Source organism: Gasterosteus aculeatus, chromosome 1 (genome assembly GCF_964276395.1).
Source record: "Gasterosteus aculeatus chromosome 1, fGasAcu3.hap1.1, whole genome shotgun sequence".
NCBI lineage: Eukaryota > Metazoa > Chordata > Actinopteri > Perciformes > Gasterosteidae > Gasterosteus > Gasterosteus aculeatus.
In genome coordinates, this window is record NC_135688.1 from 27,747,912 (window position 1) to 27,775,230 (window position 27,319).

General features: G+C 47.6%; 1 protein-coding gene across 11 annotated transcripts in view; it reads right to left on the reverse strand.

Moving 5' to 3' along the window:
• Window positions 1-287: 287 nt before the first annotated feature.
• LOC120816102 (striated muscle preferentially expressed protein kinase-like) overlaps window positions 288-27,319 on the reverse strand; it is a 35,378-nt gene continuing 8,346 nt past the window's right edge. For 3 of the 11 annotated variants that reach the window (XM_078100983.1, XM_078101023.1, XM_078101041.1), the window contains 40 exons: window positions 24,406-24,504; window positions 22,495-22,645; window positions 20,545-21,408; window positions 20,042-20,460; window positions 19,606-19,734; window positions 19,239-19,421; window positions 17,159-17,322; window positions 16,896-16,984; window positions 16,580-16,755; window positions 16,314-16,500; window positions 16,155-16,228; window positions 15,793-15,951; window positions 15,498-15,687; window positions 15,041-15,270; window positions 14,842-14,961; window positions 14,649-14,750; window positions 14,160-14,366; window positions 13,946-14,069; window positions 13,390-13,562; window positions 13,101-13,213; window positions 12,787-12,955; window positions 12,314-12,413; window positions 11,340-11,540; window positions 10,256-10,313; window positions 10,087-10,164; window positions 9,816-9,988; window positions 9,673-9,699; window positions 9,435-9,587; window positions 9,292-9,334; window positions 8,810-8,875; window positions 5,825-8,516; window positions 5,578-5,745; window positions 4,673-4,795; window positions 3,959-4,123; window positions 3,305-3,878; window positions 2,523-2,762; window positions 2,196-2,419; window positions 2,030-2,105; window positions 1,677-1,826; window positions 288-1,608 (listed from right to left, as the gene is read on the reverse strand). In XM_078100983.1, coding sequence (XP_077957109.1) covers window positions 1,389-1,608; window positions 1,677-1,826; window positions 2,030-2,105; window positions 2,196-2,419; window positions 2,523-2,762; window positions 3,305-3,878; window positions 3,959-4,123; window positions 4,673-4,795; window positions 5,578-5,745; window positions 5,825-8,516; window positions 8,810-8,875; window positions 9,292-9,334; window positions 9,435-9,587; window positions 9,673-9,699; window positions 9,816-9,988; window positions 10,087-10,164; window positions 10,256-10,313; window positions 11,340-11,540; window positions 12,314-12,413; window positions 12,787-12,955; window positions 13,101-13,213; window positions 13,390-13,562; window positions 13,946-14,069; window positions 14,160-14,366; window positions 14,649-14,750; window positions 14,842-14,961; window positions 15,041-15,270; window positions 15,498-15,687; window positions 15,793-15,951; window positions 16,155-16,228; window positions 16,314-16,500; window positions 16,580-16,755; window positions 16,896-16,984; window positions 17,159-17,322; window positions 19,239-19,421; window positions 19,606-19,734; window positions 20,042-20,460; window positions 20,545-21,408; window positions 22,495-22,645; window positions 24,406-24,504 — 9,653 coding nt within the window. In that variant the 3' untranslated portion in view covers window positions 288-1,388. Of the gene's footprint in view, window positions 1,609-1,676; window positions 1,827-2,029; window positions 2,106-2,195; window positions 2,420-2,522; window positions 2,763-3,304; window positions 3,879-3,958; window positions 4,155-4,672; window positions 4,796-5,577; window positions 5,746-5,824; window positions 8,517-8,809; window positions 8,876-9,291; window positions 9,335-9,434; window positions 9,588-9,672; window positions 9,700-9,815; window positions 9,989-10,086; window positions 10,165-10,255; window positions 10,314-11,339; window positions 11,541-12,313; window positions 12,414-12,786; window positions 12,956-13,100; window positions 13,214-13,389; window positions 13,563-13,945; window positions 14,070-14,159; window positions 14,367-14,648; window positions 14,751-14,841; window positions 14,962-15,040; window positions 15,271-15,497; window positions 15,688-15,792; window positions 15,952-16,154; window positions 16,229-16,313; window positions 16,501-16,579; window positions 16,756-16,895; window positions 16,985-17,158; window positions 17,323-19,238; window positions 19,422-19,605; window positions 19,735-20,041; window positions 20,461-20,544; window positions 21,758-22,494; window positions 22,646-24,405; window positions 24,505-25,800; window positions 25,971-26,620; window positions 26,664-27,319 lie in introns of those variants that run through there. The other 8 variants (XM_078100998.1, XM_078101032.1, XM_078101017.1 and 5 more) reach the window with 7 other exon arrangements.

Sequence of the window (27,319 nt, forward strand, 5' to 3'; positions counted from 1 at the left end):
TTTGGGTGATTGAATCATGTACTTTAATTATCTATACAAAGAAGGCAATAATTTTTTCTTTCAATAACGGTACTGCTGCCTCATCTGCCTCTGTCAGTGTGCCTGCCTGTAAACATGACCGGGAGCCAGCATAAACTGACACTAATATTCCATTATTTATGCTCTTATTGGGCAGAACACTTTGTAGTGTGTATTTTTATAGCAGCAAACACCTTTAAAGTAAAAGAAAAGCACTGAATGATTTATTATTACCCATGACCAAAACTGCATTCCACAAAGCATCTAACTTTTCCCAATTGTATCAATGGTTTATTACATAGCTTCTCATAAAAACGTCTTCAACTTTTTCCCCACATACAAACACAGCAAATTGGTACATTCATAAATCTTCAAACGTTCAAATTGATACAAAAAGGAACACTGTGATAGAGCAACACACGACACGTTTTATTATTACAAGACCGCGTGTACTGTAAGGATCTAAATGAGTCTGTTGGAGTCGAACATTTCTCATTCCATTGTGAATCATTACTACCAGAGACACATTTACAACAAGAACTTTGGATATAAATCCGATTTAGGCACTGACTGGGTGATCATGATCTAAACAACCCAACCAACCGACGGGCAATGCTGAGAAAGCACAGCAATTAACCAGTGGATGACTTGTCCGTGTAAAATGTAAAATCCACATTACAGACTGCTTTTCATAGTTCATTACAACCACCGAACGAGAAAATTTACCAAACATTCCTAGCGCTCCCTAAAATAGTTAGTTTTATTCACAATCACAAAGACACTCCTTATTTTTATCTTCTTTTTTTCAGCTCGATCTGAATTTTAAAAAGTGATTTAAAAATGATCCCGCACACAAACAAACCCACTCACACATGCAAATAAATTAACATGTAAAAAGTAAACAATTTCAAGAAAAATAATTATATTTTTGGTTTTAAAATGTGTAATTAAATGCAAAAATAAATTAGCAGCATAAACCATGGTACATAAGTTGTTTACTAATAAATTCGGTGACACAAACAAGGCAGAATAAAAGCTAATGAAACAGATGTTCCCGGGCTGATCGTGCAGAGTGGAACACGATGTTTTTCTAAACTGAATATTAATGTGCACTTTCAGAAATCACTAGGGGCCAACCGGGGTATTGTGCGATCAAAGAACCCCCGTGTCCTCGCAAGGATGAACAACCCGAGCAGGTTCCTCAATTCAACGCGTCTCCTCCTCCTGCTTCGTTTCATCTCAGGGCCCTTTCGGCGTTGGATTCTCCAACAACACATGGATGTTCAACCCCCTCCGAACCCCACCCGGTGCCAGGCGGACATTTTTCCCTAGAGGGGCATCGCTGCGTTTTTTTCCAACCCACCGCCGCCTCATTTGGGTCCGGGGACGTGCGGCGCGCCCCCGGTGCTCCGGTGGGTGCGCAGCGGCATCCTGTGCTCGGTGGCTTCCTCTGTGCGCCTCCGCTGCCGCTCCACCAGGAACTCTTTGAGTCGGGCGGAGGTGAAGGTGAGAGTCTGCCTCCTCAGCTTCATCAGGTACGAGTCCTGCAACCAGGCTTGGGTGAAGCAGTCTCGCGTAGTAGGACGCGCCCTGGGGGGGTAATTTTTCATTACACAACATAGATAATCATATTATATATATATTTTGTCGATTCTCACCATGGGTAACTGCTCAACGTCTTCTTGAGAAAGGCGGAGGCACTTTGGGACACATTCTGGTAAAGTTTAGAGGGGTCAAACTTTGCCATCAGGATCTTGGATTCCACTTGTAGGGGGTCCTTATCTTCAAAGGGCAGTCGACCACTGAGCCTGATCACAATCACAGGAAACACTAAGTTGAGCAGGATCAGTCCATAATGCGACAAATTAATTTGTTAAATGTGGTGCCTACTTTACGTTATGATGTTGAGTTAGTGATTAAAACACACAATTCTCGACGCTGTGTTTTACTGTTATTTGTTAGTCCTGTGAAATCACATTAAATGAATTCCAAAGAGACGTCTCACACGTACATGATGTAGGTGACAACGCCAACAGTCCAAATATCGGCAGGAGGACCAACCACTTCCCCTTTAACCATCTCAGGAGCTTTAGAAGAGGGGATTTAGAGATGATAAGATTGGCGTTGTCAAAATGTGTCTTTTTGCTTCGATCGTTCTAGTCAGAGACGACCCTCACCCATGTACTCCAGCGTTCCCGCTGCCGAGTCCCGCGCTCTGAGGCTGAGGGGGTTGAAGCTCTGAGCGCTTCCAAAGTCTACAATCTTGACGGCGTTGAGGTTGGTCACCATGATGTTATCGGGCTTGAGGTCCAGGTGGAGGACGCGCCGGTTGTGGAGGTACTCCACCCCCTGGAGGATCTGGACCAGGTACGCCACCACGTCGTCCTCGGAGTAGCGGAACCTGTCCACAGCAAATGGAGGTTACTCTCTGATGAATTTTCCTGCTGTGTGGTTCTGTCTGAGTTTGTGTCCGTGGGTGCGAGGGGACGCCCCCGCCCTCCTACCTGTCGATGAGGCTGTGCAGCAGCTCTTTGCCGGTGCAGTACTCCGCCACCAGCACCAAGCAGTGCGGCGTGACGTAGGCCTCGTGTAGAGCCATGACCTTTTCGCTGTGAAGGGATTTCAAGATCTCGTACTCCTTCAGGACGTCCTGCTTGTTCTCCTGGTTGTAGGGAATAATCTTCGCCATGTAGATTTTGCCTGTCGCGTTCTCGCGGCACTCTCTGACGACCCCAAAGCGACCCCTGGCAAAAAAACAAATAAAAAAACACAATACAACAAGAGAACGAGAGTTCTTTATACACCCAGTCTGTGAGTCTAAATGAGGGATGTTTGTAGAGATATTTATCAAACATATCATGAGATTTAGATCTTTTAGTTTTAGATTATTTTTCAGTATTATGTATGATATACTGAGACTTTTATCCCACCACTTCGATTTATGGTAAAATTATTTTAACTGAAGGCCCTGAAAGCCAAACATTTGTCCTGCATTTAAGTTAAATTAAAAATTTGTAAGTAACACGAAAACCCCTCAGGATCATTTCTGCATGGTGGAATGTCTGAAAGTGCATAGCGGCCATAAAGCAGAGCATAAAAAGGATTAATCAACTCAGCTCAGTGCGCCTTCATAGACTGGCAACATCTTATCTGGTGAGTAAAAGCTTCCCGCAGTGTCAATATAAAACAACCAATAATCCAGAAGAAGGAACCTACAATGGCCTCCGTCATTTTCAACATTTGAAAAAGCCTAAAACACGCGCCTAACCACGGCCTTCCGCCTCACCTGGGTTTCTCCTCCAGGAAAGTGTACGGCTTCTGTGGAACCCCCTGGCGCAGAGCAGCGGAGGGCGTCGCGCGTCCTGATGGGGTGCTTCTGGTGGGGGTGCTGACCCCGTCACCAAAGGGGCTCATGCTGGAGGACTGGAGCACTGGTGGCGAGAAGGAGACGGGAGTCGGGGTCACACGGGCGGCGGGGGCGTATGTGGGCACGGAGGCCACTGCTGGTTTGACTGGCGTTGTCGATGGCGGCAATGCTGTTGCATTCTGGGTCATAGGCGACACCACGTTGACTGGACTCTGGGGCTTGGGGAGGACGAAGGGTGGAGGTGCTTTGACTGGGGCTGAAGGGGGGTGAGAGGAACCGGTTTTCGGGCCGTCTTGGAGGGCCGCAGGCGGCAGTTGGGCGTCAGAAGGCAGAGAGGGTGGAGTTTTAAGGGGCGGAGGTAAAGCAGCAGAGGAGGCGGCGGTGGAGACGGACGCGCTGGGAGCAATGCTCTGGACCGGCTTTACTGGAGGCACGGCCGCGGGTTCGGGCGGTGCCGGGACCGTCTTTACGACGGCCGTGGGGGGCGAAGCCACTGTGAGATAATGAAATACAACCTTTAGTCACCGCCGTTACCCAGCATGTTGTGATGGAGGCTTCCCGTGTGTGAAGTACCTGTCGAGTCCAGGCTGACTGGAGCAGAGGAGCCGCTGTACGGCCCCTGACCGGCCTTGTTGTTGCAGGAGACTCTGAACCTGAAAGCGCCCCCTGCTGGCAGGTCGGTGACATTGTAGTAGCAGTCCACAACTCCAGTGGCTACGGTCAGCCAGTTAGAATCGCCTGCAGCACAGAGAGAGGAGGGAGAAGTGATCTTCATGGATAAAGAACAGTGGTTTGAATGAGGCATCCTTTTTACATATTTAGGTATTCATATTGGATATAAATATGTTTGATTAATGGAATTACGAAGAGAAGAAAGACAAGTCTTATGAGTAAAATGTTGAACAGGTAAAAAGGAGAAAATAATCTTGTTTTGTTCTCTGGGAGGAGAAGGACTTCTGTTTGATCACATATTGACCGCCAGATGGCAGAGTTGTCAAAGTGGCTGACGTGAAATCTCATTTCTTACGTTTGCACGGTGAAAGAGAACCGAAATAAAATGTAAATTAGAGCGCGCACAGGGCAGATCCCGGGTATTAAAACGTGTTACAAAGCCAAACCTCATTGAAGCTTTTCAAACACTGCTACCACCAAAGTACTGTCAATAATACGGAAAAGGAATGTAGTTTCAAAACCAGCGAAACCACCTTCAGACCAATTCATAGTAATGCATTTCACAACCTGCTCTGAGCTAAACTGATGAAAGAATAAAAAAGTGACGGGACTCACCTTCGGTTTTTCTTTCAAGGGTGTAGCTGCATGGAGACTTGGTGTCTGCTGGCTTCCACAGCACCAGGGCGGTGTTGTTGTAAGTCTGAGGGACTTCAGGGGTTCCGGGCCGTTTCGGGACACCTTAGAAAGAGTGAAAAAGAACAAATTAGAGACATGAGTTACATAGTACATTGCAACGGATAGAGCAATCACTGGTTCACTATATTAAAATGTCACGTTAAGATAGCAAGGAAGAAAAGACAAGATGTTATTCAGGATATAAAAACCCGGTCCATATGATGGTGTGGGATTTGTAGTCACAACCAAACCAAGCCTGACACAAACAGCGTGGTTCCTTAATTTGTGGATGCATTTCCCTTTCAGCCTGTGCACCGGCTGCACCGGTGGAGCCCATACATCAGGCGAGATTAGCTGTCAGGTGTTTTTTTACGCGCAGCACAGAATTATCGGAGGGGAAAAAAATGACCTCAGTGTTTGACATTAGAAGGACTACGTGTCCCCGAGCACGACAAATAAAGTTCCAGTGAAAATCTGAGAAATGTATTTAGCAATGGAACCTGAAAAGTCTCATCCCAGTGGTCCTAAATCCCCGGAAGCATCATATGTTCCCATTACATGAATACGAGAGAAAAAAATCCATTAAGCCAATCTACAGTAAAAGTTAATCTCTTGACATTAATATTCATTTCAACTGCTCCAATATTCATTCTACTCTTCCTGCAATTAAAGTTAAGCGGTGTAAAATACATCACATCATGCGGGTAATCAGTGCATGTCTATGAAAGGCAAAGGAGCAGCTGTGCCTCTAGGAGACCCCGCTCTGCGTTAATGAACCTTTCCCCATCCATCCGCTACAGCAACAACATTTAGTTAGATAACTACGGGCCGAATGAGCCACTCACAGGCTATGGTCAACGTGCAGGAGGTGGTGATGGTAGCGATGGGGTTGGTCGCTATGCACTCATAAACTCCGGCGTCCCTCCGGCTGGACTTCCTGATCATAAGAAGCTGCCTGCCGTCTGGATGAGACATCAGGTCGATCCGCTCGTCCAACTCCAGCGGCTTACGGTCTGAAACGCACAGCAAATACAGGGAGCTGAGCGGCGCTTCGTTGATAAAACCACCAGGCGAAAGGCCGAAGCGGCGTACCCATGGTCCACGTGATGTCTGGGTGTGGACTTCCGGCGGGGAGGCAGCTGAGAGTGACCGGCTCCCCCTCCAGCAGGACGTGGTCTCTCAGCTTGATGTGGAACACGGGGGCAAAATCCGAAGGCGAGCGGATGAACTGCTGGCTTGTGGAGAGACCCTCCTCTTTGGGGACGGACGCAGGCAGGTCAGACCGAGACGGGGTTTTGTCCCTCTTGCCCCTCGTCAAGCCCCACCTGTCCCACCGGGAACGCCTGTCGGACTCTGAGGCTTTTCCGGATTGGGCACTGCAGGCGGATTCGATGGATTCCTTGGACGCGGCGCCGCCGCCGCTCTGTTTGGCCAGCTGGTTCTCGGGGATGCCCATCCCTTTGAGCCCCAGCCCCTCGGACTGGGAATGGCGGTGGCGGGTAAACAGAGGAGTCCTCGTTCCCTCCTCACCCTCCTTTCTCTCCTCGGACTGACTGCGGATCTTCGAGGTAATCCCCGCCACTTTCTTCTCAAACTTGTGCCGCATCGCCAGCACCGGGGAATCTGTGACTTTCATCAACTCCTTCTGCACCAGCTCCGTCTGACTCCCCCCGGCGCCTTGGCCGTTCCTGTCCTCTGACTGCGTCCTCATTTTGGCAGAGATTCCTGCCACTTTGGACTCAAACTTCCGCCTCATTGCAGAAACCGATGACTCGTCAGCTTTTCTTTGTTGCCTCTCATCCAGCTGCCTCTGCTCCGCTGCGCTGCTCAGCTCCTTTGTATCCAGCGACTTACTGCGCCCGATGGCCCATGAAACCCTTTTGTTCACAGCGGTTTCCTGCACCTCCTGGGGCGTTTCCTCCTTCGCTTTCTCCCCCTTCTTATCACTGGATGTGGACCTCTTGGCCCGCAAGGAAAACCTCCCGATCAGACTGAGGCCGGTCTCTCTCTCTTCTTCCCTTAAATCTTGGACAGACTTGGATTTTGCCAGTGGTCCTTTGGGAAGCATCTGGAGGGGCGCCCCCCTCGGCCCCGGCCTGTACACCTCCTCCCCGCCCTCGCCCGCCTTCCGGCTCAGCGCCGGGGATTTCTCCTCCGATTTGTTTCTGGTCAGTATTCGGAGGCCGCGGGTCAAAGACGACTCCCGCTTCTTGAATCTGGCTTGGAAGACCTCCTCAGAGTCGATGTCTTTGATGTCCGTTCTGAGCACGGGCTGGCGGGCGGGGCCAGCGATGTCGGGGTTTGAAGACGTGGAAGCAGAGGAAGGAGGCCGATCGGCGGTCGCCACTTTGGCAAACACTGCTGGGTGTTCGGGCAGCGGGGGGGTTTCTGTGGACCGGGTGTCATCCGTTGTGGTGGAAACGGCTTGAAGGACACTTGCGTAAGCAGAGGAGGGTTTACTAGTGTGCGCTTTCTCTTCAATCAGGTCCTTTTCATTTACATGCAACTCTTGATTTTCTTTCTTCTCTTCTACCTCATCATCCTCCTCCTCTATTACAATTATAGGAGTAATAACAGAGGGGGATCTGGAGTCACAGTCTTCTCCATCTGGTTTCTCTAACTGGGCGTTGGTCTTTTTCTGTGTTATAACATCCGTGTTCTTCTCATTCATACTTTGCATTTCACGTTCTTTCACATTGTTCTGTTTTTGATGTTGGTCCAACCTCGCTGGCGCTGGGAGTACAAAGGAAGTCTTCTTTGAAGGAGAGACGGACTCGGGTGTTTGTTCCGTGATGGCGGACATCGAGCTCTCCTTCTGGAGCTTTTCCCCTTCTGCGTCGCCATTGCGCCCCGAAGGGATCTCTAAGGGGGCTCCGAACCTGCGGTGTAGGGGCATGGGCTCGGAATCCCCCTGAGTGAACGAGGCGCTTTTACAAAAAACTCTGGTCGTCGGCGTGTCCTTCACGGTGCTCTCCGAAGACGCCGCTCTGTCGAGCGTCGGCGGCGCCGCTCTGGATCTCCTCAGGTTCCGATCGAGGGACGCGGTCCGCCTCTCGTCGTCCATGCCGAGTGTCTCAAACAGGGGCCCTCGCAGGCCGCTCATCTTTTTGTCCACGTTTCCTCCCCTGAGCAGCCGCTGTCTCATCAGCTCCAGTTTGAGGGCGTAATCCTCCTGGCTCAACTTGGCCGCCCCGGGACTCGGGCTGCGATTGGGTAGCTCCATGGAAACAGCCTTCTTCAGGCTCCTGGAAAGGTCTTGTGGATCCTTGTTTGCGGTTCCCTCCTCTGGGTTGATGAGCAGAAGCAGCGCTGAATCAGCAGAGCTGCCTCTTCTCATCGTCGACCTCCTGGATTTCGGCTGTGTTCCGTCTACCTCCACACTTGTTCCTTTTTCAAGAGGAACCAGTTTTGTCTTTTCCATTTCCTCCTCAACTGGGGTTTCCTCTTCATTCTTCAGAGCTTCATCAGCCCTTCCCCTCTTACCTGCCGTCCCCACCGTGTCCTTTTTCCTCGTCCCCTCAGCAGCAACACTCCATGCAGCGACGTCTTCTTCCCCCGGGATCTCGTTAAGAGAGACCCTGGAACCGGAAAAGGCCATGGACAGCGGCATGGGAATGAAGGGCAGTTCATCTACATCCGCGTCGGAGTCAGAGGAAGAGGAGGGGGGTGGGGAGCCTTCTTTTAAATGCCGGGCCACAGCAATGGAGACGTGGTTGGACGACTCATTCAAAAGCTCTGGGATCGACCGCATGACCATCTTTGATTTGTAGCTGATTAGGGAACGCTAGAAAAAGTACAGAAAAAGGGAGGACAAGGTGAGTTTGTTTCATTCACTACTTTATCTCCACGTCAGGGCGGGTGGATGAGGGGATGTGGGGACGGTGCTTTCAGGGTCCAATCGACGGCCCACCTGCAGTACCATCGCGGCCCACACACTGGGAATCGCTGCTTTAGGGGATTCATTTAGGCCGATGGATTTAACATTTAGTTCACGGGGCATGCCGGACTATTCCATGAGAATTATTCAGCACCTGAGACATTCATTTGCGCATAATAAATGAATCTACCGATGCTTACCTGCCATCGTCTTCTAGACAGAACTTGCTTAAGCAAAGCTGTGCTGATGCTCTTGTTGGTTGGCGACTGCAAGACAAAATGGGCGGAGTCAGCATAAACTAAAACTTTAGTTTCATTCCTGTCTTTATTCAGAAGGATTCTACAGAGGGCATTTATAGCTTGATTCAACATTGAATTCCTGACACATAGTGAAAGACATTTTCAGACAGTTTCTAATGGCTGGTGTGATTAAAACCCTTTTGACTCTAAAATGCCAACAAAATGAAACGCATATTTTGGACCTGGCTTCATCCAATGTTCAGGTTTCTGTTTTGGAATTGTGTGCAAATTAGCACATATTACAAATGCTTAATTTGCATATAAAAAAAGCTAATTTCATCTTCAGTTTTGGGGTGATCTTTAAGCTAAATACAATGTCACTGTAATCACCTGTGAATATGTTCCCCCGACAGTTGGGACATGTCTTTTCTAAAATAACTCACCTTGAACCAAGGATGGCGAAGGCACTCGATGGCGCTTGGTCTCCTAGGAGATGACAAAAAAAGAGGGCGGAGCATGCTACTGCTTAGACAATGGCAACGCAACAGTTACACATATTTATGGTAGAAGTCATTAAGCTGCTTACAGTCTGTCCGCCACCAAAAGCTTGATGACGAATCCCTTGGCTTCTCTACAGAGGTCGGCGAACATGCTCTCCTCAAACGCCACGTTGTAGTTACGGATGTTTAAGGCTGTCGCTCGGTCATTCTCACCAGCAAAGGGAGACACTCCAGTCAGGCTAAAAATGAAATGAAATAAAGATATCTGTGCCTGTTGTACTGCACTGAAACAATGCAAACTAGAAACAATGATAACAAACATACCAGAGGTACGTGATGACACCAGCAGGCCTGTGGGAGAGCAGGACAGATGATTGACAAGGGGATTTTTGTTTTTGGGGAACAATATCTGTTGCCAATAACAAGGCAGCGCAGTGTGGAGTCAGACTGGAGAGCAGGTGGCTCACCATATGTCCGTTGCCGTGGAGACGGGAGTTTGGTTAACAATCTCCGGTGCGACATATTCTGGCGTGCCGTATCTGCAGTAGTGCTCCTCAGAAGTCTCCAGTTTCACGGCGTTACCAAAGTCACATATGCGGATCAGGTCACTCCCAGGACTTGCCATTAAAATGTTTTCCGGCTGAAAGCGGGTACCCCGAAACACACCGTTAGGTTCTGCTGAGAGAATGTGGTGAAATGAATGAGATGCAGGGATTCAGAACTAGGGTGGACGAATACCTTCACATCTAGGTGGGCGATGTTTTTTTGGTGAAGATAGCGAAGACCTTCTAAAAGCTGCTGGACGCTCCAGCGGATCTGCAGCGAAAACACAGGAGGAATGAAATCAACAATCATTTTACGTAATGATAGCGCAGTGCAGGCAGCACACACACACACACACACACACCTCCAGTTCCTTCACTGTTGTTTTTTTGGCCAGTCTTTCCAGCAGCTCCTCGTGACATCTTAACACGGTTGAGGAAAAAACAAAACGGAGCTGTGGCTTGACTGCACAGTCCAAGTGGTGGGTGCACAAGCAATGAATTATAAATGAGAAACTCCCACGCGTCCCATCGCTGGCTAATTCCACTGTTCGGGTAAAGAGTCAGGGAGAAAAAGCTGTGGTGCGCTTCATTCATGCCTCCAGGGGAGCGCGGGAGACATCAGGATTAATGCTTTGGATCTTTCATGTCCTTGAGATGCGTTTAAGAGCAATGAAGCAGAGTGAATTTGAAACAACGCTGCAGGAAAATATATGACCATTGTGAGATGTACTGGTAAAATATATTATAACATTGTTTGTGCCAAAGCCGTGTCTCAAGTGTCCTGTATTTGACCCTGATGTGCAAAGAGCAGCATGATACAAAATGTTAGTTTGCAGCTGTGTCCTGAGAAGGGAGGACGGTTGACTCGATCTCATAGAAGCTTCAAAACAAAGGACTTCTGTTCATGGCCTTGGTTTATATCTTATTCGTTACGAAAGTTCAGGATCCACGTTTTACTCTATGTCAATTAATTATGATTTGCACCGGCCACTGAGGAGGATCTTGTGTGTGTGTGTGTGCTACCCTCAGCTTCACCTGGGTTCTTATCTCAACCTGCTTTGCAGCTTCTCGTAACTGGCACGGAGAACGTTCTTCACATGTGTATAAAAACTCAGCGTTTTCACTGCTCGGAGACGTCATTACGCCGAGCGCTGAGATACGTGCTGCTGTGTTGGACCTCCTGCTTGCAAGCAATAGTTAGAGCCAGATATCTGCGGAGAATTGCTCATGTAATCTTTTTCTCTTCTAAATAAATGTTAACTTTTTGACTTTAATTGATCAACGTGCTGCGATTCTTCTCATCAACCAACTCGGGGGGATCGGAGATCTTGACACCATCTAAGCAACCAGAGATGAAAAACACATATTTTCTCTGCTTGGACAACACAGATCAGAGATATTAAAGAATATATTTTATCACAGATGATAAGATGACTGAAAGGATACAGTTCGGTGATGAGGACCACCACACTCCTCTTCTCGAAGGCGTCTTGGAAATAGACGATCCTCTCGTTGTCCAGCTCGGACAGCAGGTCCATCTCTTTGAGAGCCATGGTTTTCCTCTTCCCGCTCGCAGAAATGAACTTAGCAGCGAACTCGGCCTTTCCCTTCTTCTGAACCACCCTCTTTACATAGGAGAAGGCCCCCCTGCATCCAACAATGGAAACATTTCTGCTTTAATACATAGCAGATGACTAGTCTAGGTTAAATTTAAAGTAAGGAAAAAAAATCCTGTCGAATCCTTTAGTTTCCCATCAGACGAGATATAAAAGTTACATGAGCTGGAGCAGCCTCGTTACAGATCAAATTATAGCTACAAGCATGGAAGTCCATTCTTGACCTTTTTGAACAGTAGGTCTGACATAATGATATCCGCTTAGATATAAACTGAAGGCTTTTAGGAGCTTTACATGTAGAGAATAAAAGGTCTCTAAAGGGAGGTAATGTAAAACCGATGCTGTGGATTGGACACAAAATTCCCTGAGAAAGATTTAAGGAGCGAATCACTGACAGTGTTGACCTTTTCCACCATTTAAATAATTGATTCTCCTTGGCGAGTCAGCACTCCCTCAGGAGAATGGAGGAACGGGGAGGGAGGCACGGCCATTGCATGATTGACTGCTTTCTAGTGTTGTTTGGGAAAACAAATCAGAATTCCATCCGTTTATGCTGCTCCGTTTAACAACCCAAACACGTCGTCCGCATGTTCCGATCTACAACTCAGACCAAAACAAATCATCTGTCGGCGTATGCAATCGCTCCTCTTCGGCGGCCGGTGACTCACTCTCCCATTGCCGTCAACTCTTGTTCACCAGGTGAGACTCCGCCCCCTCCCGCGGCCCGACCTCGAACAGACATTACAGCATATTTACTCGCCGCGTTTGAAGCGGAGTCAGTGACACACACACACACGCACTCACCTCCCAAGCTCCTTGTGGACATCATAGTAATCAGTCAACCGCCTCATCTTCCTCAGAATGGTTCCTTCGTCCTCCATTGGCTCGGCTGCTTGCTTTCGCTCTGCAGGGAACGACAACAGAGTGTGTTTGTGTGCATGCATGGCTTTACATGTGTGCCAGCGTAGCGACAGATGGTTTCACATTGTGGTTCTTTCTCATTTGTGGTAGATTTAGAGGAGCAATTTTCAACAACAACCAGTGTAGTGCTGCATCAGGAGATAGTTAAAATCGAAAATAAATGGTGAAGATCAAAAGCAAATAGAGGAAAAGCCTGTTGATACAATATCAGGCCTTTAATTCTCCAACAGAACAGTATTTATCATTCAAAAATGCTACCTCATTGTATGTTTACATCCCACAGGATTATAATAATGGTTACTAGGACGAATTTCTTTGTTCAGACAGTACTTTTTATGTTTTGTGGGACTGCCGACCTTTATGAACTGTGAGCTCAGCTTTGCAGGAGTTGGAGCCGGCCAGGTTCTTGGCAGTGGAGGTGTACACTCCGGAGTGTTCGGGGCGGGCGTTGAGGACAACGAGGGAGTACTCGGGGTCATCGTACACAAATGTGAAGTGGTTGCTCTCAGAGAGGAGGACATCGTCCTGCGACAGACCAATCCAATATGGTCAACATGCTGCGCCGTTGCACAACAATTCTGCTGATTTCAATATCATGCTTCTTTAGGCTTTTGTGCAGCATCACTTTCACTTCTTTAGCTGATATCAGGTAACCTTAAAATTATTTTACCTTGAACCACAGGATATCTGGGTCTGGTTTTCCTTCAACCACCACAAGCAGACTGGATGTCTCCCCAATGTGAACATCCACATCCTCCATGATGGTTTCAAACTTGGGAGCCACTAAGGAAGAAAAAGTAAAAAAGTAATTAGAAAGTAAATGCCCTATTCTCTTCTTTTTCAAAGACAATTACACATAGGTCTTCTTTGCTGGCGCTAACCGCTGCCAAGAGAAAGTAGTAAGTCCTTTGGATTCAAGGTAAATTTATCTCCAGGTGTTCTGCCTCAATGAAACTGACCCGCCATCGCCAGCTGAAGCGTGCAGAGGTCGCTGCCAAACTGGTTGCTGGCCGTGACCACAAGCTGACCGATGTCTGAGCTCCTGACCCTCTGGAGCTTCAGGGTGTGTTGATCGTCGTCTGGCATGCTCATCTCATGCATCCCCGGTCGATTGACCAACACCACCCCTCTCCTGGGGAAGACGGGGGCAACATATTAAAGCTGTGGTACTTTTTCAGCAGTGCGCACCACACACCCTGCAGAGGACGAAGCCTTTACAGAGCTCCTGGGAGAAAGTGTGCCTGAACAGGAGATGTTAAATTCAAACGGAGCAAACCACTGCACAGTGGTGCTCCTCGGTGCTGGTCCACTTCATCTGCTCCTGCTATTCTACTTGTGATCAGTAGCGAATAACATGAGGCTGTTCACAATGTGTTCCATCTCAACGGATCAAACGATATTTAATGAGAAGAGAAATAGGACGAAAACCAGCATCCTGAGTGATTTCTTCTGTTCTTTGGTTTGTGTTTGAAACGAGTGTATCACTGCTTGTAGGATTGAAGAGGTTAAACTGACCTTTTCCAGGTGACAACTGCATGCACGTGGTTCAGCGTGATGGTGATGCTCGCAGGTTGGTTTTCAACGACATATACGATGTCAGGTTTGTCCAAAATGACCGGCGCTTTCCTTAAATAGGGTCCTACCGGAGTAACAAATACCACATCAACTCAATATTATCCCTTCATAAAAAATAAAAAAAACACATCAAAGCCTACCTCGGCTTCGTTACCTCTGTCCAGCAGCTGGACCAGGTCAGTAGAGGGCGATGGTTTACTCAGCGTCTTCCCGGTGGACGTCAGGATTCTGAAAGCGTAGCGGACTCCTTTGGACAGGGAGGTGGCGGTGTAGTTGGTCTCCCTCAGGTTGGACGCAACGACGGACCACTGGATTGAGCCCAGAGGCTGCTGCTGGACCACATATAGCAAGGAGCTGCCATCTGCACGCACACACACACGCGCACGCACCCACACACAGTTTTATATTACTGGCCCTGGATTACACATAGTGAGGTGAGATTCAGAGACAAAATGATTGTGTTTTGGTTTATAATCTGTGCTGATGATTTAAGAAATCCAAAGGGGTTTGAGATAAACTCAGAATAAAACCAAAAACAGATGAACATCAACTAGACTAGTTTCTTGGCAATTTTTTCCTGTAGGTTTTATTTGAACTGAAATCGTTAAAGAATTTTCTCCAGATAGAAACTTAACGAACCTACCGAAAGTGTCAAGCCTCTTTGGTGGCTTCCACCTGAGGGTTATAGTTTTCCCTGTGATGGCTTCTATCACTGGAGGACCATCAGGGGGGTCAGGAACAATATCTGTTTCCAAATAAATACACAACTGTATAACATCGATGGACAAGATTGCATCTCTCCGCTATGGCGTCAGACATAAAGCCTTCATCTGTACCTGTGACGTATAGATGTGCATAGCAGGCTGCTTTGCCCAGTTTGTTGGAGATGACGGCCTTGTAGACGCCCCCGTGAGCGGGACAAGCACTCCGAATGAGCATACTGTGGATGTCCCTCTCTGAAGAACAAAGAACAACTTTGTTATTTAGCGCCATTCGCTCCAAACCGCCTTGTCTGCGGTCTGGTTCTTTACTTACGCTGCGTCATTTTGCGCTCCTCGCTGCTCTCGATGCGCTTGCCGTTGTGATACCAGGCGATGGTCGGGTAGGGCAGGCCCGCCACTTTGCATTTCAGCAGCGCCTCTTTGCCGTCGATCACCTCCGCGTCAGCCAGAGGCTTGACAAAGTCCGGCATGGTCCTCTTCTCCACCTCGCTGTCCAGCACTTCGGGCTCCTCAGGGATGGACGGCATCTTCTCCAGCTTGGCCCTGAAGGAAGGGACGAGAGGTAGAGTTTAAAATCTGAGCATGTTTACTGGCGATGGCCTTATTTAACGTTTGTGATGTGCCTTTACTCGTTGAGAAAGAGTTCTTGCCTCTTTGACCTTGAAAACAAAAATGTCTACTCTTACGCCCTCCCCCCCCCCGCCACGCCACCACCTCCACAAAAGCATTTAAGGTGACAAAATGAATGTGGATTAATTTAATTCCCTTACAAGTGAGAGGAGATGGCAGCTCGAGGCTCTTGCACATAGAGCTCAGCGGTGCATTCAGACTTTCCATGAATGTTTTGAGCGACTGCTGTGTAGAAGCCTTCCGTGTCGGCGCTAACGTGGGCGATGACGAGTGAGTGACGACCCCCCTCTTGAAGGATGCGAACGTCATCACTCTCCTCTACTCTCGTCTCTGGGAGAACATCAGCGTGAAATACAAATCAGACGGGGAATTCTCTCTGAAGTGCACAGAACAAAACATTTATTAAATGTCAGACACACCACTGGGGATTCTTACCGAAATGCGTCCACGTGACCCGGGGAGCGGGTGATCCGCTCACCTTGCAGTTGAAGCGGCCCGTGCGACCTTCGATGACCTCCAGGATGTCCAGCTTACGGGTGAAGAGAGGCTCCTTGGATGGGGCGACACTCAGGTTTGCGCTTGAGGTCAACTCCTCTGTCGGTGCAATGACGTTCTTTAGCAACAACATTTTCTGAGGCTCGTTTGGAACTTTACTAATGTGTCTCTCTGATTTTGCTTTCATTATTCAGACCTATTGAATTTTATTTTAAAGAAAACTGCAAATTACAAAGCATCACAACAAGGAAACACAACAATGACCTTTTTACTTCTCTTTAATAACAGTGTATGTGGCTCACCTTTGGCAGTGCTAAGCTTGCAAGTGTACGCCCCACTGTCGTCCTCGTGAACCGAATTAAGTAGCAGACGGCACCTGAGAGACAATACAAGACCGCTGCTAATGAAGTAAAACAGAAAGGACTGAAACACACAAACACCACCAGAAGACGTAATCCCACCTCTTGCCATCAAAGTGCATTTTGCAGTTGAGCAGCGCTGGCTGGATGAGCTTCCCATTTGAGAGCCAATCCACATCGACGTCTGGAGGTCCCGCCATGTGACACTCGAACATGGCCGACTCTCCGGCCTTAACCGCCACATCCCGGACCTCCCGGGTGATTTTCAGAGGCGATCGTGTTGCAGACGCTGATTAAAAAAGAAGACAGAAATATTACGCGATACTTCTCTAGTCATGATTAAACTAGACAGATTCTTCATCACTCACCATTGACCTCCAGTCTGCACTCGGCTTGCTTGGATCCATACTCATTGATGATCTTGCAGACGTAAAGCCCCGCATCGGTGCTCTGAGCAGAGGCGATCCTCATTTCACTGGCGTCGTCTTCCGTCTCTCTCACAGAGAAGCGCCCTGCCGTCTTCACCGGCAGTCTGTCCTTTGACCTGGGCCGACACACGGTGGCTGTCACGGGTGATTGGACTTGGGTGTTTAATAGAGGGCAGCGTGTGTGTGTGTGTGTGTGTGTGTGTGTGACGGCTTCACGTGTCTGTCTGCCGTGAAGCTTTGAGGGAAGGTCTCTTACCAGTGAACCATGGGTTTGGGCTGTCCCGCCACCTTTGCGGAGATGACGACATCTTGACCTTGAGTCACCTCCTGGTCACATGGCAACACCTTTTAGAAAGGTAAATGACAACATAGTTAATGTTTCAAGCAATTGCACCAGTTTCTGCTTTTGTTCAGAAATATATATTTAAATGTAATATCTTTGGGTTAAGATTGACGGTCACACAAAACTATTTAACTGATGAGATCCCTTAAACAATGTTGCATCTGAGACTCTCCTACCTGAAATGAAGGAGTTTCTTTGAAGTGGACTCTTTTACTCTGAGTGGTTGAGTGCCGGAGCTCCATCGCCTCCTCCTGAGGACTCAGATCCTCCTCGTCGGGCTGCGCTGAACTTCGGACTTCCAAGACCTCGACTTGTTCTCCACATTGCACGTGGGTTGGCTCTGCAAGAACAGGAGAGTGAGGTTGGATTTACACAGAACAGACATCGCCTACATCCCAATCGCCTCCACTGGGGTCCCTGGATAACTCGACTTAATGTGTGCGATTAACATGGCAACATGTGGACTCTTTAAACCTTTAAATAGTAATCTGTCGGGGCTCTGATGTTCCCAGTCCTTGCTAGCTTTTCTGGAGATGATGTTCTTTGCCAAGATGACAGTTGGCAACATAGAGTGCAGCTAAAGACGAGTGGGGCATGTGCGCCTACGTCTGTGCACAGAGAGCATAGGGACGGGACTGAAGTGACCGTAACTGGACAGATAATGGATTAAGCCCTTAATCTCTGGCACAATCATTTCGCTTACTCCCATGAAGCTTCCGAGCAGACGCTGTGTCTGGACTCCTGGCTGCAGAGAAATTTAAAATCACCACCACCACCCAACAGTCGTCTTGGACCCCTCGGCTCCTTCCCTTTCTGTCCCGCCGCTTTCTTTTTCTCGGTTAAACCCAGACTTCCGGCATTAGCAGGTAACATTGACAACAAAGAATGAATAACATGATAACCGAAAGAAAATTAAGTCCTGTCCTCACTAAATGAGAAAAAAATAGCAAAGCAGATGGATGAAAAAGCAAAAGTACCGTTATTAAAGTAAATCAACAGTCTAAAGAAACGTGCAGAGAAAGTAGACTGTGTTTGTCCACATGCGCAGCTAAAACATACACGTAAACCGCAAAACACGAAATGATGTCGGATTATCTGTCTACGGTATGAAGGTATTCTGATTAATTGTCATCACCGTGGTATTAAAAAGGAAAAAATGACAAAATAACCTACCTAGACTCACATCTCTGAGCGGCGTCTGTACACCAGAGGATAAATCCTGGGAGTATTTACACAGACCAACTGCTGCTGCACAGTCCAAGTCGACTGCCCTTCCTCTTAGTCTCATCCTCTATTCTCTCTCTGCCTCCCGTCACATTCATGTCAGTAGTCTCCAGCATTCCTGACATCCCGGAGATCACACAACAGCATTTGAGTAGCTGAATGTTGTATAGGCTTATTCAAGTTTTGTTTGCTTTTCAACCCGGAATCCAGAGGATGATGATACTGTGAAAAGAACTGATAATCTCTTCCACCATATTGAGGTCTGACACCCTTCAGTCACTCTGCCAAAGAACCGCTCTGTTCCCAGTTTAGCTGAAGTGACGGAATAATCTCCCAGCACATTGTGACCCACAATCCAGAGCGATGAAAAACTCTGTGATTAATCTCACGATGGGACACAAAGCAGACTGCAATTACCCGAGAGAACAAGAGGGTGGCTAAAAATACTCCCGCAAGCTAAGACTCCCCTGGCCTAATATGGAAACACAGGCCCCTGTGCTGCTGCTGAGACAGAGCAGCAGCGTACGCTCACTTTTGTTGACTAAACTGGGGAAGTGCAGGTTGCATTTACACGAGTTGATTTAACACTCTGGGAGCGGTACAAGCTTTTCAATATTAAACACATGTCTGGTAACACAACCTCGTTCCGAGGGGAATCTCGACTCTGTTCACTCCTCCTTGTGAATGCCATGCCCGCCTTTCGGACTCGGGAGACCTTTGTGCGACGGGGCCGGTATGCATTTGGAATCCGCGCCGAAGGGGAGCACGGTGCCTTTCAAGAACCAATGGGTTGCCATGGCAACTAGCGCCACGAGGCGCACCGGTCGGGATGCTGAGCTCCAGCAGGCCTTTCCAGTCATTAAGACAGAATGTCAGGCGGAGGAGGGCTGGCAGGGGATTGAGGCATTGAGTCAACATGTATTTCAAACGGAGCATCGTTTTAAAATGCCTCAATATGTCGGCCTCCATTTAAAATTTGTACTGCGTACACGTTATTGACAGCGAATCCTTCCATCTCTGTCCTGGTCTCACCTGAGCAGATGTAGAGCGTGGCACTGCACAAAGCTCTGCCCGCCGCATTGACAGCCGTGACGCAGTACGACCCGGCGTTGTTCGCCCTCATCTGCTTTATCACCAGACTGTGCTCCTCCCCGTCAGCCTTCACCACGTGGAACGCGTCGCTTCGAATCTCCACCATATTCTTCCTCCATGTGACTGAGGAAGCAGAGAGAAACACACTCACACAGAGGACAAACACAATAAAAGCTCTCCGAAAAGTGGATAGCACTTAATTACAATATTACAATATACAATGATAAGTTTTTACTAAAGATTTTATGCTAGATTTCTAGTAATTTCAGTCAAAAAAGAAAACATACAATCATGTTGTCAGTTGTACCTGTGGGGGGCGGACTCCCGGTGACGACACATGTCAACGTGACCTCCGAGCTGCTGGAGGCCCTGGTGTCCACCAGAGTCCTCTCAAACCTCGGGGCTCCAGCAGGCCCCTCGTCATCAGACGAGGTCCCTGGAAACAACAGGTCCGGTTTATGTGTCAAGAATTAACCCAGACCCTAACAAACCCAAAATGTGCATTTAGTATAAAACAAAACGTGCGTTTCCTTGTTCCTAATTATTTAAATATCTCATAACCCCTCAAATGAATCCCGTAGGTCAGGAACCAGTCTCTTAGGCCAAGAGAGTTGCAGTGCGACTTTACACGCATATGTTGTGTTCACATAACCTTGGAGGAGGGGTACGGCCCCACAAAGTGCATTTCTGCAGGGTTACTTTTTTTTTTTTTTACAAAAGTAGCCTCATACAATATGTAGTACCTTCTTCTGGAGACCGGGGTTGAACAGAACCACCTTTATTGCGGACCCGCCTCTCTTTTCTTCTGGTCTTGCTTGTCGCGTTGCTCCTGTTTGCAACACATTCCGTCTCCATAGGCTCCTCCACCAGGATGATGGGGATGTTCACTCTCGTGGATGGAGACGTTCGGCCCGCCTCGGCCTTCCTCCTTTTCACGAGAGGGCTGACGGAGGGAGTGGGCGATGGAGCGAGCCGGGGGGGCTTGGGTGGATACTGGGAGCCCGGTTCCCTCACAGTTAGTGGTGACGTTCCCTTCCCAGTCGGGCTCGGTGGTCTGGAGTCCGCTTTGTTGTCCACCTTGGTCTCCCTCTTTAACGATTCAACGAGTGCGTCTTTGTCAGCTCCCGTAGATTTTTGTAGAGTTTCCCTGTATGTGAGAAAACTGTCATGCAATACTGAAGTATAAATTAGGATATTTTTTTCACACAAATTCGTCAATAACGACTTCAAAGAACTTCATCCAAACCTGGTGAGGCTTTTCCTTGTGGCTGTTGGCAATGGTTGCCCTGGTAACTGGTGAACTGGCGCCGTCTCTATGGTAACAGAGTTTTTTTCTGTGTTCCCCTGCGATGAGCCCTCCACTGGTCTCCCCTGTGAATTTGGCTGAGTCATCTTAGTCTTTTTGGTGCTGCTCTTTTTGTTCTCCAGCCCTCTGCTGTGCCCCTGGGGAGAAATCTGCAATCTTCTGTCCCCAGCCTGTCTGTCCTCCAGGGCTCGCTCCTTTGCCTCCAACTTTTTAACCACTTGGGGAGGAATGGGCTCTAGTTTCCCTGTGGTGAGCTTCTCCTTCGGAGACAGCTGCTCGGAGGAATAAGCCTTCTTCATGCTTGGTTTCACCACAAGCTTCTTGATCCTCTGGAGCTCCTCGGTAAACTTGCTCTGGACCCTCTGGGAGTAGCTCATCTTGTCCTCTAAAGAAGACGCCCGTTGCTTGAACGCAGCTCGCTTCTGAAGGACTCGCTCGTCCCCTTTGCCGGGGCCCCCCGTCTTCTTTCCGCTGTCGTCCAAGTCGCAGGAAGCTGCTCGTCCAAATCGAGAAGCCGATACAGATCCGACTCCTCCCGGCAGATCGACACTAGCCCTTCGTTCCTCAAAAGCCAGGACCTTGTCGAAGATCTTGGGCCCTGCACGAGCCAGTTTGGGCGTCATGGCAACACTGGCAACACTTGACGCCTGCTCTGTCTGAGAAGATGGGGGACGTGAAAGACCGATTTTACGCGGGTCTTGGTCTGGGCTGTTGCTGCTGTTTTTGTGCGTACTGGGAGGTGGCTGGGGAGAAGACAGGGGGACACGGGAGGAGCGCCCCACTGAGCCTTCAGCAGTTTGAGTCCTAGAGGGGTGAGGATTGAGGGGAAATGGAGGGGTGAAGTTAGAGCTCTGGTGCAACTGCTGTAGGCCTTGGGAGAGTAATAAAGAAGCAGACGTCCCTTCGTCTCATTTCCCCTTGTGTTTTTAGATTCGCCACTGAGTTCCTCGTGTTTTGTCAGTGCTCTGACAGTGTAAAATGAATTGGCACAAATTAACCAACAAAACAATGCCTACATGTAAGATTTCAAATGTTCGTCAGAACGTAAGCTCATAAGACACCAGAAGACGGTAATAGTTGGAAATTGTAGGCAATGCTGCAACAACAACAATGCAGAGTCACAACATAAAAAAGCGTGCTGCTTCAACTTTCAATACAAAAACATGCCTGAAAAGAACCTGCGAGTCCCACATGTGTGAGAACATTCATGCTAGTATTAGCTTGGATCAAAACCAGCATCCCATGCATGCCACAGCAAACCTATAAAGACATGGTGTTATTCCAAGTGAGGGGCCGCTGTAGAAAACATGCAGTGGCTAAAAAGAGTAATCACAGTTTTCAGAAGTGCCGAATAATACATATTAGCAGATTGTTCCATCGTGCCCTCTCTATTGGCTATAAGACCTGTAACCATCGTTGGGTATAAAACCACACCACACTCACAGCAACAGACTCAAAGGAAAGTGTGACATCAAAAAATAAAAATGGAAAGTAACAAAGTTATGTTAAGTCTGAATATAGGAAATAAGATTAAAAAAACGTAATTATATAACTTATGCGTAAGGGGAACATTTTTGCAAGTTGGGACCATGTGGGATGCAATGTCTGTGTCTTATGTGTCCGTTTTCCTTTTGGGAATTTGTGGCCAGTCTTTTTTGTTTTTTAGTGGAATCTTAAAAACAAAATGCCATGTGCTATAACGGCATAGAAAATGTCCTCCCTCGGTACAAGCTGAACATGCTCCCGTAGTAGTCGCTGCCTACAGAAACACTTTCCTCTGAGCCCTGGACAGGACGTGCCAGGTTAGCGTGAGACGCCCGGATCAGCGGTTCCACACCCAGGTGACGGACAGGTGGGGCCCCCTCAGAGGGAGCCCCACCGAGGGCTTGCCTGGCTGCGTTTGAGGGGTCCAAGTGGAGCCCCGGGGGGCGGGAGCCCAGAGCACGGAGCTCTCGCTCCACCACAGGGTCGTAGACACCAGGGAGGGTGGCCCTGCGATCCGAGGGGTCTGTGTTATAGTCCATCATCCCGCCTCTCTCATCTGGAGGAAGAAGAGGGAGAGAGAGAGGGAGAGAGAGAGAGAGAGAGAGAGAGAGAAAGAGAGGTCCCAGAACATAAATGTGTGTGCGTGTGGGTTTGCGAGTTTTAACTGCAGCAGGACGGTGCTACTAGTGTAGCAGGATCTGAATTAAATTTCACCCGTACACTCTGGTGGTAGCAGAAAAAAGAAATTAAGCATAAATTGTATGAGAAATGAAGGACATGTGGGGCAAATGTCTGTATTATATATATTACGCCATACTGTGTACCACAAAGAAGGTAATTTATCAACTCTGCAATAAGAAGAGCAAGAATCCTGAGCTGGTAAGAAATGATAGTGAATCCGAGTCCAGGAACATGCACTAAGAATGAAGAGGAGAAGGAGGAAGAGTCCATGATCGCATGGAAACAGAAATGCACCGGGGCTGCGCTGTGGAGCGAGCGCCACTGAAAGACGTCCCCCCCCCCATCGCAAATCGCTGGTAATGACTGACATTTTAATGATGAGCAATGGAGACAGAAATGCTTTGGCGGGGGAAAGAAAACAGAGCGGTCAGCATCTTCAGTAAACGAGGGAAACCTTGAAACAGCACCGGCGATGTAAAAAGACAGACTGCATCCACAAATGAAAGGGACTCAGCGCCACATTCAAGTGACTACGTCCGGCTCCTCTAAAAGCAAAACACTAAATAAAGAACATTTTCAGAGGGGCTCCTGAAGAATACAATTACACCCTTGACGGCCGTGAGGTATTGAGCTCCAAAATCTCTGCAGAAGCTTTAATGTTCACAGAAGAGAGAAGAAGCCTTTAGTGCTGCGTCTTGAAACTGAGGAATGAATCATTTTCACAAGCAACACGGGTCTGTCACTTGTCCACCGGATACAAACCACGGCCTGAGCTGAGGCAACAAGAATCATTGTCTATAGGAGATAGCAAATGATGCATCACCTCATCCCTCCCCTCATTTGATATTCTCTTTCTATTGTTCTTTTTCGCTGCCGGTGGTGAGGGCGTCGTCAGCCCGCCAACACTGAAGCTTGGAAAGACAGGGCACAAGCGAGGGAAGCATCTAAAACGTCTTCCCGGTCTTGGGGAAGGGTGTCAATATGTCCAATCTATATTCAAACATCCTGTTGCCTGGCATACGGGTTCTGCGCCGCCGCTCCGGGCTGACGGGAAAAGACTCGGTGGGTCGCGACCGGGAAATGTCTGCCACTCACATTTTAATTCAGAGATCACGTGTAAGCGAATCAATATTTCTTTGGCCCGTTGTAAAAAAATGAAATGAGGTTGTTAGGCTCAATCTGATTTGGCTCAAGTGTCCTCTTAGACCAGAAGGGTTGATGGGACACCGCAATAAACAGTGGCTCCCCCATTGTTACTTACCAGATACATCAGCAACAACTCTGACTTGAAGATCTGCAGAAGTCATCTTAACTCACAAGTCCTTTATAATATTAAAGCCACATGGAGGTTAAAAGGTGAACACTGAAAGACCTGTGGTACAATGACCAACCCCTTAAACTGCAATTAGACATGTCATAAAATATGGGGAAAACAAAAGCGCTAAATAATCCAGACGTATACCCAGAAAAACAAAAGCACACAAGATTGCAAAAGCATTGTTTTCCGTGAACTTCAGCCTCAGAAGTTGTGTTTATTTGCCAGTGATGTGGAATCATTTTGACCATCACCTCGTAAATAAGGTTTGAAGTGACACAGAATATGTGCACACGGCATCTTTTGCAGGTATTGCTTACCTGAAGGGCCCCTCCGGTCAGCCTTGTCTTGGTGCCTACCGGCCCCTTCTTTGGTTTCCATCTGAGGATCTGTGGTCTCATCCTCTGTGTTTTCAGAGTCTGAAATCAGGTAGAACACAATGATGAGTCAAGATAGAGGAAAGAAGATGCAAATTCAGGAATGAGAGACAAAGGTGGAGGAGAGGAGGAGGTCGAGGTCGCTGAAAACAACATCTCGGGTAGCGGTACAGGGTGTGATTGGTCTTAGTAAAGAGCCGCGGGGGGACCCTCACAGTAAAATAAAATCGCTTGAAGATGTAGCGTGACATGAATCGAGCTGTGGCTTACAGAAATACATGGCTAATACATGGGATGGGTATGTGCAGATTCTCTTTCATCAGGTCAGGGGGTGTTTGACTTTAACACAGGGGTCATTTTTCAGGCCAATGCCCCCAAACTGATGGCGAGATGGAGCAGGGACCCCCTATTCTACGGAGTTTGGTCTGCCATCATTTTTGAGCTTGGCACTCTTTAGACTCATCTTTATGTGATGGTCTAGTGCCTGTGCTGTCGTATTTGCATGAAAGGTGCTGTGAGTGAACCAGTGCTCAGCTTAGGAGCTGCTGTGGAAAGCTGGATGTGTGTGTGAGATAGAAGATAGAACCTCCCTAAGAACCTCTTCTTCATCAATTTATACGTTCGCTACAATATGTTGGATTCATGTATTGAAACACAATAAATACAATTCTGATTCTGAAGACATTTAAATTTGTGGAAAAAGAATTGGTTGAAAAAGAAAATTGTCTTATCAACCAAAAATGTCGTGACCCCCCTGCAGTACCTCCATTGACCCCCTGGGGATTGCGGACCCCCTGTTGAAGACCCCTGACTTAACAAAACAGCAGGCTGAGCTTAGCGGTCTTCCATTAAACCCAATGCTCTGTTCCTCTTACTTCTATTTAGCGGTTTCTCAGTACTAAGCAGATTGAAGCCCAAGAAAATAATGACAGAAAAGCAGGCATTAAAAATGATCTTTTTGCATCATGACTCCAAACCAGACTAAAATGTGACTCAACCTTCCGTATAAGTGGAACAACATGAAGTGATGTTTCTGTGCAGCAGTGAAGAAAATGTCTATTCATTAAGAAAATGGTGCAAAAGATCAATGGAGCGATGGAAATAAACAAAAATACGGACAGCGACAACGTTGATTGTGGTGTCGATAAAATGAGGAACATTGAAAAGAAAACAGATGAAGACAAACACAGATACAGGCAAATAAAGGATTGTGAAGCACTGATCTCTCGAGGGAGTTTACACAATGAGGAGAAGTGGACTGAGAGACCCCAGATATCAGTGAACGGATGTGAAGAGAAAACATTTAAAAAGAAGATTAATCAAGACAGGCAGGTTTACCATAGCTTTGCTTTCGGCAGGAGCGGAAAACTTCACTTCCATAGTGGCAGCAAGAGAGGGCAGACGGGAGAGCACCGTTACTATGGAAACCAGCATCTCGCTCACCCACACGACCAATCCTCTTCGTACCCATTAGAGTCTAAAAAATCACCAGCCAAACCGCTGGGTGGCTGACAGATATGTTTACTGGTTAGAGAGCTTGAGAAGGAGCACCGCGACAACCACTAAATAGTTGGCACCGCATCGCGCCTCGCGTCCAGTCAGAACCTGATTAGATAATTCCAGAAGGTTCCGCCTGATGACGAGAGAGCCAATGTAACAAGAACAATCACCAGCAACTCAGTGCATTGCCACAGCAGCAGCGGCCCGTGTGCCCCTTCCTTTGTTCGGGGATGTAGATCCACCCATCTGAGTCAAATTGTGTGGAAAATTATGGGGGAATATATTTTGCCCTGTATCGTTTTTACCGATATGTAAATAGGTTTTGGAGAAGAATACAGCGAGCCTCTGGTTTGGCTTCATCATGTACTGCACACATATACCATAAATCACCGAGGCCACATATTATTCACTAGAGCATTTTATGCACAGAGGCAAAATAAATTGCTTTGTCTGGGCGGATGCACAATAAAACCCACCTCTGTTGTAAGCAGTAAAAACAATAGGGAAATATACAATAACAGCAACTATCATACATCAAGTCATTAGAGGAGAAAAGGAGAAGGAAAGAACATGCTGCCGAAGACTAAAAACCAGAGAAAATGTTCTACAGATTTCTAACAGAATAAAACCTGGCGTAAAGCTTATAGTGACAACACACCATGGGTGAACCGGCCAAATGTCCGTGTGGAATGCCCAGTTCTCTGAAACAAAGATACAAAAGCACATTGTATTATTCAGCAGCAAATACAGCCAACGATTCAATTAAACACTAAACACTGGAGTGAACAACTTCAAGGCTCCCTTTCGCGCAAAAGCACCGATGCGGTCACACCAAGTAAAAAGAACGTGTGAATACTAAATGACATGTAATGTAATGTAACATGGGGGATTTGTAGTAGAATTTGTGGACAGATAAATGTTATCCAAAAGGTGTAGAAATCAGCTGCACAAAGATGGCCCTCACAAAGTCCACTCTTTAAATGTCTAGTTTTGTGTTTTAGTGTGACGGAAAAGCAGCAAATGAAAATCTAAAAGAAGAAAGCTGCTTATAAATTTGGTTGGTTTAGATAAAGGGCGACATTTTGGCACTTGAGCATCACATCATTCAAGAATATTTCACCACCTGAATTTCCTTGTTTTTCTAAATCTCATTTTGCACAAATCTAGACAAGACTTCTGAGAAAATACAGGGTGAGACGATCTTGTTGATTTAATGGAGAATATTGAACCGTTACCCAGCCATACCTATATCAAAGATGAATGTCTAAAATGGTGAACATCTGTCTCTCAGGCCACGTTTCTGCGAGCGTCCATGCTGATAACGCAGCTGGGGAAAGTGCTTCTTGGACAGACTGTC